The sequence below is a fragment of the Pseudopipra pipra genome, chromosome 17 (genome assembly GCF_036250125.1).
Source record: "Pseudopipra pipra isolate bDixPip1 chromosome 17, bDixPip1.hap1, whole genome shotgun sequence".
Taxonomy (NCBI): Eukaryota; Metazoa; Chordata; class Aves; order Passeriformes; family Pipridae; genus Pseudopipra; species Pseudopipra pipra.
This window is the reverse complement of record NC_087565.1, coordinates 3,480,622-3,495,721: the sequence shown is the minus strand read 5'-3', so window position 1 is coordinate 3,495,721 and position 15,100 is coordinate 3,480,622. Positions and strand designations below refer to the sequence as shown.

Here is a 15,100-nt window from a genome sequence, read left to right as displayed (position 1 = left end):
CTCTGGGCACAACTGAAGGAGCAGACACGGCTGTGAGTAGTCAGGCCCACAGTGCCAGCTGTAGAGGTGCTGCTTTTGGCCTCTAGACCTGATGCCACATCCCTGACCAAAGGGGCTGCTGCCTCCCGAGGCTGAGGGTGCCCAGGGCTGCCCTGCTCCAGCCATGCCAGCGCTCTGCCTGCACTGATAGCTGGGGGACCATCCTTATTAAGTGCTGCAACACATTGCACAGGGCTCGGGGAGAGCAGAGCCCGCTGCCAGCCAGGTCTCCGTGTCACCCACTGGCCCTCAGAGAGCACAGCTCCAGAGAGAGGCAGCGCCGGACCACCGGCTGCCTGCAGGGGCGAGGGGAAGGGGGGAAGTGGGAGTGGGGGCTCCCGCGGGGAACAATGCACTGCCACGAGCCCGGCTATTGTTGTGGCTGCGAAGGTCACAGTGCTTCCCTGGGACTGGGATGGAGACGGGGACATGGGTGGGAAAAGGGACAGGAAAAGAGGGATGGGAACAGCGAGCAGGGATGGGGACAGGACAGAGGTGGGACAGGGAAGAGGGAACAGGGATTTGTACATGCTTGTAATTTAGGTTTTTGATATGAGGACGGAGAACAAGAGACAGGGAAAAGGACAAGGGAAAGAGGTCAGTGGAAAGGGACGGGGGACAGAGATGAGAACAGGGAAGATGGGAATGGTAACAGGGAACAGGGATGGGAACAGGGAGCAAGGACAGAGAAAAGAGAAAGGGTCAAGAAGCAGGGACAGGGACAGAGGACAGGGATGGAGACAAGAGAAGACAAGGGACGGGACAGGGATAGGGACAGGCATCGGGATGAGGACTCTCACCCCGCAGCCCCGTCCTTCCCTGGCCCTGGGGGCTGGCGGCAGGGAGACAAAGGCGGTGGGAGGCAGCGGCATGTCCCACCCCCCGGTCCCCCCGTGTCCCCATTGTCCGTGGCCGGGGTGGGGGGAGAAATCCGGGGGAGGGACCGGGGACCCCACACTGCCGTGATGCCCGGGACGCCCCGCACTGCCGGCGGCTCGGGGGGCTCCGGGGGGGCTCCGGGTGCGGCCAGGCGAAGCGGCCCCCTCCCCCCACGACCGCTTGCCTTCCTCCCCCTCCTCCCCCCCCGTCCTCCCCTCCTCCTTCTCTTCCTCCTCCTTCTCCTCCTCCTCCTCCTCCTCGCCGTCCTGCCGCCTCCCCGCCCCTCGCACTCGCCTCCCCGCGCCTCTCCGTGCGCACCGCCGGGGCCGAGCGCCGGGGCCGGGGCGGGGGGGGCCGGGGCCGGGGCGGGGGCCGGGGCCGGTGGCGGTGCCGGTACCGGAGGTGTCCAGCGCTGCCCGGCCCCGCCATGCCCCGCTCCTTCCTGGTGAAGAAGCTGAAGGCGGAGGCGTTCCCGGCCGCCGGGGCCCCCGCGCCCCCCTACGCCCCCCTGGAGCCCCCCTACACGCTGCCTGGCCCCGCCGCCGGCGATGGTGAGTGCGGGGCCGGGGGTCCAGAGGGGCCCCCCCGCCGCTATTGTCTGTGCGCCCGGCGGGGCACCGGGGAGGAGACACAGGGGGACGCGGGGCAGGACGGGCCGGGGGTCCCCGCGTTGTGTCCCGCGGCGAGCAGGGGGTGCGGGGTGGGGGGTGTCATCCCTCGTCGTCTTGTCCCCCGCTCCGGGGCCACCGGGCGCTGTCGAAGTTGGTCCTTTGGGGAAACATCCCCTGCGTGACAGCGTCAGCCCCGTGGGCAGCCCCGAGCCCCCCTTCCGCCCGGGGAGCACCGAGACGGGCTCCTTCCCATGACAAGTTTGGGGGTGCACGAAGCAGCCGGGTTGCGGGGGCGGCGAGGGGCGGCGGGGGCGGCAGCCTCGCCGTGCCGGCGGGTTTCATTGTTCGCAGCGGTGCCCCGAGCCCCCCTGGGAACGCGGTGGGGGCCGGCGTCCCCCGGGCACGGGGAGCAGGCGGGGGAGAAGAGGGGGACACCCCCGCCGCAGCGCTGGGAGAGGTGCGAAGGGCTGGGCTAGGGGTGGCCGGGGTCCTTAGAGCCCCATCCTGCGGGGGGAATCTGGGGTGGGCTCGGAGTCCCCCAGGCTCGGCAGAGCCCCCCGACGGGGCGGCCCAGAGACCTGTCCTAGAAGAGGGGACCACGGGAGGTCAGGGGGCTCCATTCCTTAGGCTGGGGAGTCCTGGATGCTCGGGGACCAGGAGACGGATCTGCATGCGGGAATGGGCCTGATCCAGCCATGCACAAGCCAACATTACCCAGCCGTTGCAGTGCCTGTCCCCCCTTTTGTAGTGCTCCCCAGCCCTTGATGGGTTTTCCCTACCCGGGGCCAGGGTTTTAGACCCGTCTGGCCAGGGGGTCCTCTGTTCCCCCCTCCTCAGGAGCCAGGAGCCGGTGGGGGAGGGATGTGCTGCAGCTGGGCAGAAGCTGCCGACGCTGCTCTCCTGGAAATAACCTTGCTGCATGCACGGAGGCAACGTGAGAAATTGCTGAGCAGAGCGCTTTCTGCACAGCCCGCGCTGTCAGCACGGCGCGGGGGACGGGGGGGCCCCACCACGCAGCCCCCTCCCCACCACAGGCATCCCCGGCAGCCACGGGACAAACGGCAGCGGTTTCTTGCCCCAGGCAGGGTATCCTGTGGGTGCTGGCCGGGGATCTGGGTTTAGGGGATGCTTTGCCACGGCTGTTCACCCTGCCCCACAGCATGCACTGGTGAGCCCAGTCGTGCACCGACCCCAGGCCCCTGACAACCCCTCTGTTACCAAGCAGCTTGCAAGGACCAGTGTGCACAAGACAGGGGACTGCTGGGACCAGTTTGGTGGTCCTGGAGTGCCAGTGTGTCCACCAGAGTTGCTGGCCCAGTGGGAAGGGGACTGCACTGCTGCTCCTGCGGTGACCTTCATGTGACAGGATGGAGGGACCAGGATGCCAGTGAAGCACCCTCTCTGCCACAGATTGGGAGTCCCACGTGTGAAGTGGGGTCATGAGCAGCACCAATGTCACATGGGGGTGATGCCGGTGGAGTGGTACCCGAGCCCTACTCCACACCTGGGGGGCTGTAGGTCCCCCTCCTTGGTGGGAGTGCAGGATCCCCGGTGCTGCCTTCCTGATACTGCCCCATCTCTGGAGAATAGACCCTGCACGGACAGCAGAGATGTGTATGGCTTTCCCAGCCCCTTTGCTGGGGAAAGTGGCCTCGTCCCCCTCACTGTGGTTGCCCACGGAGCAGAGCTCATTACCGGCACGGCCACGGTGAACAATGAGGCTCCCGGCACCGACAGCTGTCTGGTGGCTAATGGCCCCCAGGGGCTGCCCACAGCCGGGGCAGGCACATCTGGACGTTCCATGGCCCCATTCCCGATTTCCACCGCAACGGGATGGGACCCATCCTGCCAACAGATGCAGACAGGAGCCAGAGCAGGACGAGGCAGTTCCAGTGCTCAAGTGACTCAGTGGGGACCGGGACCAGTGGGGGAGGGACAACCCCAGTTCTGCACCTCCAACAGGCAATTTCGGATCATGTCTTTCCCCTGTCCCTGGTGAGGCTGGCCCGGAGGGGTGGTGACCTTGCTGTGCTGTTCCCACAGGGTACCTCCAGCACTGCCTGGCACCAGCTGGCTACGACACAGACAAGAAGCAAGGTCTGCCACCACCACCACCGGACCCAGCCTATGCACCCGGCCACGAGGAGTACAGCGACCCCGAGAGCCCCCAGTCCAGCTTCTCTGCCCGCTACTTCAACGGGGAGGCAGCGGTGACAGACAGCTACTCCATGGATGCCTTCTTCATCACGGACGGGCGGTCGCGCCGGCGCAGCGAGAGCCAGCGCCGAGGCAGCCACCGCCACTCCTGCCCCGAGTGCGGCAAGACCTACGCCACCTCCTCCAACCTCAGCCGGCACAAGCAGACCCACCGCAGCCTGGACAGCAAGATGGCGAGGAAGTGCCCCACCTGCGGGAAGGCGTATGTCTCCATGCCCGCCCTGGCCATGCACGTCCTCACCCACAACCTCAAGCACAAGTGCGACGTGTGCGGCAAAGCCTTCAGCCGGCCCTGGCTGCTGCAGGGCCACATGCGATCCCACACCGGGGAGAAGCCCTTTGGCTGCTCCCACTGCGGGAAGGCCTTCGCCGACCGCTCCAACCTGCGCGCCCACATGCAGACCCACTCCGCCTTCAAGCACTACAAGTGCAAGCAGTGCGAGAAGACCTTCGCCCTCAAGTCGTACCTCAACAAGCACTATGAGTCCGCCTGCTTCAAGGGCTCCGAACACAGCTGTGCAATAGGGAACTAGGCCCCCAGCCCCCTGTGGCGCATCCCCATCTTCATCCCTGTATCCAATCCCCATCCCCATCTCATCCTGTGCCTGTCCCCATTCCTATCCACATCCCACCCCGTCCCTGTCCCCATTCCCATCCACATCCCACCCCGTCCCCATCCCCATCCCATCCTGGTCCCAGTCCCCACGCCAGCACTCCTGCAGCTGCAGCCAGCCAGTTTGAAGCTGTGCTGAGGCTGGAGGACACATCCCTGCAGACTCACTCCCCACCTGGGAGAAGGATACCCTACTGCTCCCTGCGAAGGGGGTACCCCACAATGGGACCCAGCTCCAAGCCTATGGGTCCCCGAGCTCCCCCTGCAGCCAGGCAGGTTTCTCTGCAGGGGACTCACCTGGGGACCTCTTCCAGATCCAGGATAGATTTCCTCCCCCAGCTTGTGATTTTCACCTTTATTTATTTAATTTATTACTATTATTTATTTAGAGCTGCTGCTTCTCACTCCGGGGGATCCCGGGGGAGAAAAGACACTTTTCTGCTCCCCACCAGGAGCATACCCTCCCCTTGACCCCAACCCTGATGGGACCATGGGCAGATGCTACTGCCGGCTCAGCAGGACTGACGGCTGCTGAGGCTGATGGAAGGCAGGGCTACCAGTCCTCCTTGGAGGCTGGGATCCCTGCAGCCCACCACCCAGGGCACCCTGCTGCCCCCCTGCCCTCTGGCACTGTGTTCACCCTGGCACTGTGGCTCCACAGGCCCAGAGTTAGGGGAAGAGCAAGGGGCTGCCAGCAGAGATCCATGGGACATGTCCTCCATTGGATCCCAGCTCCTGGCTTGGCCAGGCACAACTGGCCTCTGCCATGGTGATGGGCTGGGAAATACCTGCCCCAGACAGGTGCAACCCCCCTTGCCATGCGAATGGCTGGGCTGGCAGCTGGGCTGGAGACCCAGCCCTGGGGCAGGCAGCACCCAAACCCCCAACTGCCCCCCCATGTAGCCCTAACCCTTCCACAGCCCCTTCTCCAGCCAACTCCCAGCTCTTCGCCATCACCCCCCCGCCTGCGCTCAGGAGGAGGGGGTGAGAGTAGCCGTAAAGTTTGGGTGAGTCTATTTAAATGTTCTTATTTATATTATTTATAACTTATGCTTTTCACTATTTATTTGCCAAGACTGGCCGGGCCGGGCCAGCGCTGGCTTGCAGGAGGTGGCAGAGCTGCAGCAGAGCTGCCGTGCCCAGGACAAGCCACGGTGGCACAGACGGGGACAGGACCCCGAGAGTGGACAGTGCAGCAGGGCCCGGGGAGGGCACGAGCTGGCCCAGCAGCCTGGGCTCCACGCCCTGCAAGCCTCCCCCAAAGGCAAAGCCCTTCTCCTTCGTCTTCCTTACTGCCACAGGCTCCTGCTTTGCTCCGTGCCCCGTGCCAGCCCGGTGGGGACAAACTAGCCACTCTATGCAACCTCCTGGTGGAGCATCCCCTCACCGGCCCCGGAGCGAGCGCCGTGCACGGCATCCCGGAGCGGGGCCCGACCCACGCCTCCACCTCCTACCTCGGGCCGCGAGCTGCCACAGCCCCATCACCCTGTGCCAGTCCTCGACACCTTGGGGCTCAGCCCGGCACGTCACGGGGCCGCACTCGTGCACCCCCACACCGTCTTCCTGCACCGTCTTCCTCCCTGCACCGTCTTCCTCTCGCTGCCTCGGTGCCCACGTTGGTCACGGGCTCAGTGGGGATGTCCCTGTCATGCTCCTCGCTGCCATGGCACGGTGGTCATGCATCCGCACCCCACGCAGGGGACAAGCATCACCCCGGCCACGCAGGCACCCACCGGGCTTTCCCCACCATGCCGGCGCCGTTCCACGGAGCACGGCGTCCCGCGGCCGGCAAGCTCGGAGCGCCGCGCCGCTGCCCCTCTCTCCTGTAAATAGCAGATACTACAGCAATAATTTTCCGTGCATGATAGATTTTTTCTGCCAGGTTTTGTACTCGCCAGCCCCAGTACGACAAGTCTACTGAGATCCGGCCACCCGCAGTATTACTTGTAACGCAATTCAGGGATATAAAAGGGATTTCTGCCACTAACCACGTGTCTCAGGGGATTTGTGCCGCCGGTGGCGGGTGGTGACACGCGAGCTGCCAGCATGCCCATCCCCACGGTGCCCCGTGCCCACACCCAGTCCTGGGCTGGAGCATCGTGGAGAGAACTGCCCCAAAGTGAGGGGTGATGTCCTGGCAGCCTGCTGGGAGCGGGTGGCTGAGGCACCCGGAGCATCCCATGCTGCCCGTGTGACCGTGCCAGCCCTGCAGTCAGTGGGCAGCAGCCAGACAGCCCCCTGCCGTGACAAGGGGGGGTGTTATGATGCCATCCTGCTCGTGAGGGCGCCGGGGGCTGTGAGCACGGCAGAGCACTGACCTGGAAGTAAAGCGGTGTGTGAAATCCCGGCAGCAGGCGCAGAGCCCGGTGGGCAGCCCGGGGGGGGGCCGACGATGCTCACACACCCCTGGGGCTCCACCGCGCTGGATGGGGAGGATTCGGTGAGCAGATTTTATTTCAGCTGTTGCCATGCTGGCATCCACTCCCATGGGATGTGGTCAGGGGTGGTGGGAACAACCCAGCAGAGACCCTGCTTCCAGGGGCTCCCTCTCCTCTCTCCCCTCAGCCTTCCCCGCATGTGAGTGCCAAAGGGGAAGGGCAAATTTTTTTTGGTGTCCAGCTTGTCAGCAGTGCCCTCACTGAGTCCTGCACTCCCAGTGACATCTGTGCAACCATTCATCTGCAAAGTCATCAACAGATTCACCCTGCAAAATACTAATCCCGGAGCCTCACAAACTCATCTCTGACCATCACTAGCATGTTTCTGAGTCAGCTCCAGGGTTGGGGACCCTCCATGTCCCCTAGGAGCCAGGGTGAGGGCACCAGGAGCACCCATCTGCCGGCATCACAACCCCACTGTGGATCCAGGGTGCCCCGGTTGCAGCAGCTGATGGGGTGGGGGACCCAGTTCTTCCTGGGAGCCTCTCCCCGTTTAGGACACTGGTCTGAAGAAATGACCTAGAAAGATTCAGGGCTGGAATGCCGAGGTGTCTGCCCCAGCTGTGGAGAATGCCAGCATTGCTGCTCAGCTCTGGGGCTGTGTCATGCCTCCTCTTCCTCGCCGAGGACCCCACAGGTGTCAGCGTAGCTGGAAGGGGTCTCTGGGGTGGGGATGTGTTCCTGGTACAGTCAGGCAGGTGGGGGGCACATCCCAGCTCCCAGAGGAGATGCTGCAGAATGATCCTTAGTGTACCAGCATGGCCAGGTGGGAGAAGAGACCCCCGGGTAGCTTTCGGTGTGTGGGGGCAAGACAGGGTCCCCCAGCACAGCTGGTAGGGAGCTCAGCTGCCACGTGCCGAGGAGTGTCCCATGGGGATGAAGAGGTGAGGGCAGCCCTGACTGCAGGCTCGCAGGAGCAGGCAGAGGGCCAGCTGGCTCTGGCACCCGTCCCGGCAGCCCGTCCTGCTCCTTCACTGTGACTCTGCAAAACAGCGGGGCGGGGGCGGTGACGATGGCGATGGCTGGGCCAGGAGGAAGTAGAGCGGCCCGGCTGGGCGCTGCACTGCTTGGGGCAGAGCAGAGGGCTCGGCTGGGCAGGAAGGAGGAAGGCCAAGGGCGGCTGACAGCAGCAGCCATGGCCGAGCCCGATGATCGGAGCATTCACACACAGCACATCTCGACCGTACACAACGTGCCCATGAACGTCCTCATCCGGCCCATCCCGCCGGAGCTGGATCCAGGGAAAGTGCAGAGCCTGGTGGAGACCCTGCAGGTGAGTGCAGCCCCCCCGGGGTGCCCCGGCCCGGGTCCCACTCCTACCCTTGCCACCCGGGGGGCACTGCAGGGGAAGCTCGCAGCACCCAAGCCCCAGCACAGCCAGGTCAGGGGTGTCGAGGTGGGTTGGGGGTGCTGGAGTGTGTTACTCTTGGATGTCTCTCCCTTCCCAGGAAGATCCCGAGCGAGTGCCCCCCATCGACGTGCTCTGGGTCAAAGGCAGCGAGGGCGGTGACTACTTCTACTCCTTCGGGGGCTGCCACCGCTTCGCAGCCCACCAGGCACTCCAGCGGGAGACCATTCCTGCCAAGATCATCCCCTCTACCCTCAGCGACCTCCGAACCTACCTGGGCTCCTCCACGCCCCACCTGCGCTAGCCCAGCATCCCGAGGATGCACCCGCAGCCCCCGCTGTTGCCATTGGTTCCTACCCGGGAGCCCCTGGTGAAGATGGGATTGGGGTCTCCCAGCCCTGAGGGGGTTCCCGGGGTCCCTCCAACAGGGATGGGGTCAGTGTCCTCCCACCTTGGGGCGCGGGTCCTCGGGGTTCCTTCAGCCAGGATAGAGTCAGGGTCCTCCAACCCTGCGGGGAGTCCCTGGGGTCTCTCCAGCCGGGATGGGGTCAGGGTCTCGCCGGTACCGGGAGGTGTCCGGGGCGGGGCGGGGCCGGCAGGTGGCGATATTGTGCCGCGCTCCGCCACCACGGGAGACTGCGGGGACCGGGACGGGACGGGATGAACCAGGACGGGACGGGATGAACCAGGACGGGGTGAACTGGTTGGGGTGGGCTGAACCGGGGCACGGCTCAACCGGGAATAGCTGAACGGTGATGGAACGGGCGGAACCGGGGCATGGCTCAATCGGGAATGGCTGAACAGGGACAGGAGGGGCTGAACAGGGACAGGAGGGGCTTAACCGGGGCACGACTCAACCGGGACGAACTGAAGCAGGGCACACTGGAACTGGGACAGGTCGCAGCCCGTCCGAGGCACAGATGTACCAGGAAGGGATACAGACGGGCCGGGAAGGCATAGAAGCAAAGCGGGACACAGCCGAATCAAGACACAGAGGTACTGGGAGGAGGCACAGCTGAACAGGGCAAGGCCAGTCCCCAGCCCTCTCACGGCTACTCTGGGCACACCCTGTGCCCGGATCGGGGGGACCCTGGGCTGTGCTTACCCCAAAAACGTCTGCTCCAACCCTGGACACATCTCATCGTCCCCCTGTCCCTGGGGACACCTCCAAAATGCTAGGGTGGGGACATCTGCTGCTGCACCTGGAATAAAGGTGATCAAAGCCCCACAGCTCCTGGGCCTGGTGCTGGGGTGTGATGGGATTGGGAGCAGGGACACAGTGACGGAGCACGGCACAGCACAGTACAGCATGATGGCCTGGCACCAGCAAGAGCAGTGGCTGTGGGCACACAGAACAGGGACAGATGCTCTGCAAGGGGATGGATATTCTGCAAGGGGAGGAATGCTGTGCAGGGACAGTGCTCTGCCAGACAGCCCAGCCATGCAGCTGAATTCAGGGTCAGCTCTGGCCCAGTGGTGGGAGCACATGTGGTCCCGCCGTGCTGGGATGGTGTCATGTCTGCAAGAACCACATCATCACCCCATGTACAGGCTGGAAAAACCACCCTAAGCATCCCCTGGGCATCTCAGCATCCCTTTGAGTCGGGAGCCTCCGTCCAGGGAGGGGAAAGGCTACTGACTCACCCACCACACCATGAGTCAGCAGCAGGACTGGGACAGGAACTGCAGCCGGACACTTCTGCCTCCTCAGTCACGCTCCTTCCTGGACAGATCCTGTCCTCCCGGGGCAGAAACGGGCTGGGATGGAGGGCATGGCCCCCAGGCAGCAGCTCTGCAGTGTAGTGAGCATGGCAGGAGCTGGCAGTGCTGGCACTGGACAGGGCACGCTTCACCGCTGCCTCCGCGTTTCCGCAGGATCCACTGGGGAGGAAGAGCAGGGTGGGCTGGGGGTGCTGGACAAGGGAAGGGACCGGGGGGAGACTCCGGTGCGGCAGAGCTGCATGTGCCACATCAAAGTGGCTGTGCGCCGGGAGGAAGCCCTGCAAGCACTCACAGAGAGCAACTCTGGCCCGAGGCTCCCTGATGGGCCATAAATTTCTCCGAAGAATTGTGGCGTGCTAAAAAGTTTCCTCTTGTTAGAGAGTGGGGGGGGTGAGGGGAGGAGGCAGCAGCTCCTGCTGCAGCTCCTGTGGCAGCGTGGACATCTCCAAGGTGCCCCAAATGGGTGTCCAATGGCAGGGATTGGTATTTACCCAGGTCCTGTGTGCCCCCAGTGCTGGGCATCTCATGTGGACTCTGCTCACCCCTCTCCCACAGTTTGTGCCCCTCTTCCCTCAGATGAAAGACAGCTCAGCAGAGCTGGGACTCCACAAGTGGAAATGAACCAAGGATGCACAGATGCTGCAAGTCCTCTCCTTGCACCCCATGGGGGCTTCTTCCACCTGGGAGACCCACTGCAGGATCTGGTCTTCCAGCTTCCCACCCCCTGCAAACGGTGACAGGGGTCTGTGCCAGCGCCAGGGTGCCCTGTGACACTGCTCCGAGGGCTCACTGGAACCAGGACCAGACACTGCGTCCAAGGTGCTGTGTGAGCATCTCCAGGCCTGACTGGTGCATCCCCGGTGCTGGCATGGTGTGGGCAGCGGGAGCTGGTCCACAGCTGGCGCTGATGGTGCCACAACCCCCTGGCTGGCATGGGAGTGGGGTTTGCCAGGGCCTGCGATCCCTGCATTGCCTCCATCCGTCCATCCTCCACCTGTCCCCCTTCCCTCTGCCTGACCCACGGGGTCTCCGGTGTCGCCGGCTGACAGTCGATCCGGCTGCTTCCAATCCATTCGTTCCAGGGCAGGAACAAAGGCGCTTTGTGGGCTCCCCCCAGCCCAGGACGGGTGGGGGGGTCCCGGCTCCGGAACTGGGACAGACTTCCCCGCACGACAGGCGTGTAATGCTTTCCAGACCGGCAGCCCTGACCCACAGGTACAGCCCGGGGGTGGAGGGGGCTTGGTGCTTCCCACACTGCCTGGGAACCCACCAGGTCACCCTGACACAGCCCTGATACTGGAAAATAGGAAAACACTCCTGCTCCTCCAAAGGTTTCACAAGGCCCGGTTCCCATGAGACTCTGACCGCTCCTCCCCACCCAGGGGGGCTCCAGGGGTTCCCAGGTTTACCAGCCCTGGTCTCCCAGTGTTAGGGAGCAGGGATAGGCTCCCCTGGAATGACACCCCAGCCCTGCTGGGCTCAATGTGGGGTGGGAGGCACCTGGACTCAGAGGATGCATGTGCCCAGCAGGGATGGGGCAGCTCATGAGCCCATGGCCTCACTGGCCTGAGAACCCCAAAATTGGGGAGCCACAGGCAGAGGGGCCAGTCCTGGACATCCCCCAGCACCAGGGACTGGTCAGGGGCTACAGGCAAGTGGGGCCAGGCAGTGCCCTTAGGGGACTCAGTGGGGTGGGATGGATGGGGAGGGATATGATGGGATGGATGGCATGCGATGTGGTAGGATGGGATATGACTGGACAGGGTGGAGTGGGATGGGATGGGATAGATGTGATATGGTGGGATGGGATGGGGTGGGGTTAGGTGGGGTGGGGTTGGACCAGTCAGTCTAGAACTTCTTCACTGGGGCTCAGCAGGGTCAGGCCCGATGTCCTGGTGGCCACATGTTCCATCAGTGCCGCAGGTCTGGAATCCATTTGCCTCGCCGGCCGTGGTGTTTTCCCAGCAGGCCCAGAGTGGCCCCACAGGGCTGGGGGCAGCCCTGGCCCCTGGCCCATCTGCTCCCTGTTTATTTTCTTACACTTAAGTATCACCTCAAAGATAAACACTCCCTGGAGTGGGGGCAGGGGGCATTTTTCTGGCAGTGGAGGCAGGACCCAGCCCTTGGGGTGCCCAGCACCCCAACCCCTTGATGCCTCCCAGCTTGGGAGGGCATGGTTGGACTGGGGTCAGGGTTGCAACCCCATGCTCGGGCCATGTCCCCTCCATGGCATATGTCCCACACAGGATCCTGTGCATGCCTGACCCACTGCCCAATGCTACCCTCTGTCCAGGGGTCAGCTTGTTTGGCTGGATCAGCCAGGAGCGCTGTGATGCCAAACCCCACCGTGTCCTGGCACCCGCCCAAGCCGGCAGAAGGTTTGTGATTCCACAGCCTCGGCTGAGCCTCGTGCTGCCTGGCTGAGTCAGAGCCGAGGATGCAGTGCTGGGGGGGCCAAGGGGGTCCAGGCATGGGGATGCACGTCCTGTACCACATGCCTGCCAGGCAGCACAGGAAAACACGGCTGCTGCTATGCATCCTCCGTGCAGCATTCGCAGGCAGCTGGACAGGCAGGGAGCAGGCAGCATTCCCTGCTTCCCATGGCTCCTGTTGGTCTCTTAACCAGGGCTGACAGCTCCTTCTGTCCATCCATCCCCCCCTGTGCAGGGTCTGGTGAGGTGGTGGTCACACGTGTGTGCCAACCTGGGGAGATCATTGCAGCAGGAGGTGGTGGCACTCGGGGTCTACATGGCACCCTGCACACGCATCCTCACACACATGTACACACGTGTGTGACACTCTGCAAGCACGTGCACACACCCTCATAGTCATGTATATCCACGCACAGACACGCATGATTATACACATCATGCACACGTGCCCACACATGCCTGGATGCACAGATGTGCACAGCTGCTCACCCACACACACACACACGTGTGCAACCCCTGCCCCTCGCTAAGCCATCTCCAGTGCCTGCTGCTCCTTCCCTGCCTGTGTCCCACCATGTCCCAGATCCCAGCGCAGCAGCACAGGCCACCAGCACCCCACACATGGCTGTGCCCCCCAGAAAAGCCCTGGGGCAGCTCAGCTGAGAGCAGGGACTGGGTGACACCCCCCACCCCAGCCTGTCTGTGTCAGCTGGTGGCCATGTGTGGGGTGTGCAGCTGAGTACACAGCCCCTGCCATCCGTCTTGCTGCCTGTCAGGGCCAGGGGCGGCTGTGGCCCCCCCAGCACAGCCTAGCAGGATGTGGGGGTGGGAGAGGGGCAGAGCAGATTCCCCTCTCTGCACAGGCACCTGCCTGCTCTGTACCTGTCATGCCAGGGGCTTGCCCATCCCCACCTCCGCCCCTGGCACTGCCTGCACATGCCCTTTTACAGGGCTCTGTGCCTGGGCGGGGCCTACAGAAGAGGGTCAGTGTCCTTCATGCATGGTGAAAGGTGTCAGTGTGGACACAGAGCAGACCCCTCCATGACCCCAGCTCCAGCAAGATCTCTGGCCCTTAGCACAGCCCCGTATGTCCCCAACCCTAGTGGGAACCCCGTTCCCTGGTGCAGCCCTGCATGACCCCAGCAGGACCCCCAGCTTGGCTCTCTGCTCCCCTCACTGTGTGATTTACAGGCTCTGCACAGGCAGACAAATGGTGAAGGAAAACAGGGCAGGGGGGTCCCGCCGGCCGGGGGCTGCCTGTGCCCCGCAGGGGGCAGAGGGGCCGTTTGCTCACAGCTGGCGGGAAGGGAGGCAGTGAAGTGGTACCAGTACCAGGTAGCACATCTGCCGCTGCCATGGTCAAGCAGCCACAAGCCCTGGCACCACCAGGAGAGCCCCATGGGAAGCCCAGCAGCCAGGAGGCCCACCATGAGCTCCAGTCCCACAACCATGGGATTTTGGCCATGGGGCATTGTGGGACATGATGCCACCCCATCCCACAGCCTCCAGCCCCCCCCACTGACCACCTTGCTGTGGGCTTTGCAACATGCCTGCTTCATTCTGTGGCCACCGTTCCAGCCCTGGCAAGCCTCCAAGATTTCTACTGGCATCTCCCTCTGGCTATGGGGCTGCCAGACAGTGGGGACTGCAGCTGGCACTGCCAAGTCCCCTGGCCATATCCCTGTCAGCCCTGGGGCCATCCACCAGGAGCCAGGTCCTGCCCTCCATGCATCTTTACTGCTTGACCTGCCATGCCTGGAGCATCGTGGAGGAGGAGGAAGAAGGAGAGGAAGGCAGGCAGGAAACCTCCTGCCCACTTGGCTCAGTTGGCTGCCCCCCTGACTGCTCCAGGGGGTGCTGGGCTTGGGGCTGGGGGGTTGAAGGAAGAATGGGACCCACACAGACCTCCCTGGTAAGGATGAGCAGGAGTGACCATCATCTGTGGTACTGAGTGCTCAGGAATGACCAGGAACCACCCTCAAGCTGGGGGACATCCCCAGCCCTCCCCAGGACACCAGTGATTGCTGCTGCTGCCAGCTCATCTCTCCCCTCTCAGGAAAAGACTCTGTGTTTCCACTGCCGGTGCACACCTTCCTCCCGGGCGGGAGGAAACGCTCCTGGCAATGCTGCCGGCAGTGCTGCCCAACCCTCTCAGTGTCCCCCCTCCAGTCTCCTCCCATGGTGAGCAGGTGGGGTGCCAGGCCCTGGGAACAGGGGGGGCAAGGGGTGCATTCCTACAGGGCTGCACCCTCACCACTCCCTGCCTGCCTTGGACATCCTCCTGGGCACAGACCCTGTCCCTGTGGGGCACAGCAGGGTGTGGGGCACAGCAGGGTGTGAGGAACAGCATGTCCCCCACTGGCATCCCCTCTGTTAAACACCCCCAGTACCTGCTCCCAAGTACCTGCCCTGTCTCAGCTTCTGCACCCCGTGTTTGCCCAGTGCCACCCTGCATGAGGCCCAGAGTTGGCAGGGGACAGCTGGGCAGGGGCTGGGGACATGCTGCCCGAGAGCTGTGGGCATCACTCCATAGGTGCCAGAGGCCACGGCACAGGGAGTACTTGCCAAGTGGTGGCCCTGGCACTGCCACAGTTCAGTACCACCATGGGCATGACCCAGAGCCTGGCCCCGGGGTCAAGGTGCCCGTGGGCAAGCCAGCGTGCCAGAGCGGGGCCAGGCCGGTGGCCAGAGCCAGCGCTGGCTGTCGGGGCTGGGGCGAGGACGCTGGCCGCTGGCCACTGGCCGCTGGCCGGAGCTCGGGGGGCCGGCTGGGGGTGGGCTCCAGAGCCAGCCCCTCCCCG

At 64.1% G+C, this 15,100-nt stretch overlaps 2 protein-coding genes across 2 annotated transcripts; both read left to right on the top strand.

The window, feature by feature from the left end:
• Positions 1-1,189: 1,189 nt before the first annotated feature.
• Positions 1,190-6,346, top strand: SCRT2 (scratch family transcriptional repressor 2). The gene is made up of 2 exons (XM_064673849.1): positions 1,190-1,469; positions 3,573-6,346. Exons 1-2 carry the CDS (start codon positions 1,346-1,348, stop codon positions 4,277-4,279), a joined length of 831 nt encoding a protein of 276 aa, XP_064529919.1. The 5' UTR covers positions 1,190-1,345; the 3' UTR covers positions 4,280-6,346.
• A 1,353-nt stretch (positions 6,347-7,699) lies between these two features.
• Positions 7,700-9,375, top strand: SRXN1 (sulfiredoxin 1). The gene is made up of 2 exons (XM_064673858.1): positions 7,700-8,070; positions 8,246-9,375. The coding sequence occupies exons 1-2, from the start codon at positions 7,810-7,812 to the stop codon at positions 8,447-8,449; spliced, it is 465 nt and encodes a 154-aa protein (XP_064529928.1). The 5' UTR covers positions 7,700-7,809; the 3' UTR covers positions 8,450-9,375.
• The last annotated feature ends 5,725 nt before the right edge of the window (positions 9,376-15,100 follow it).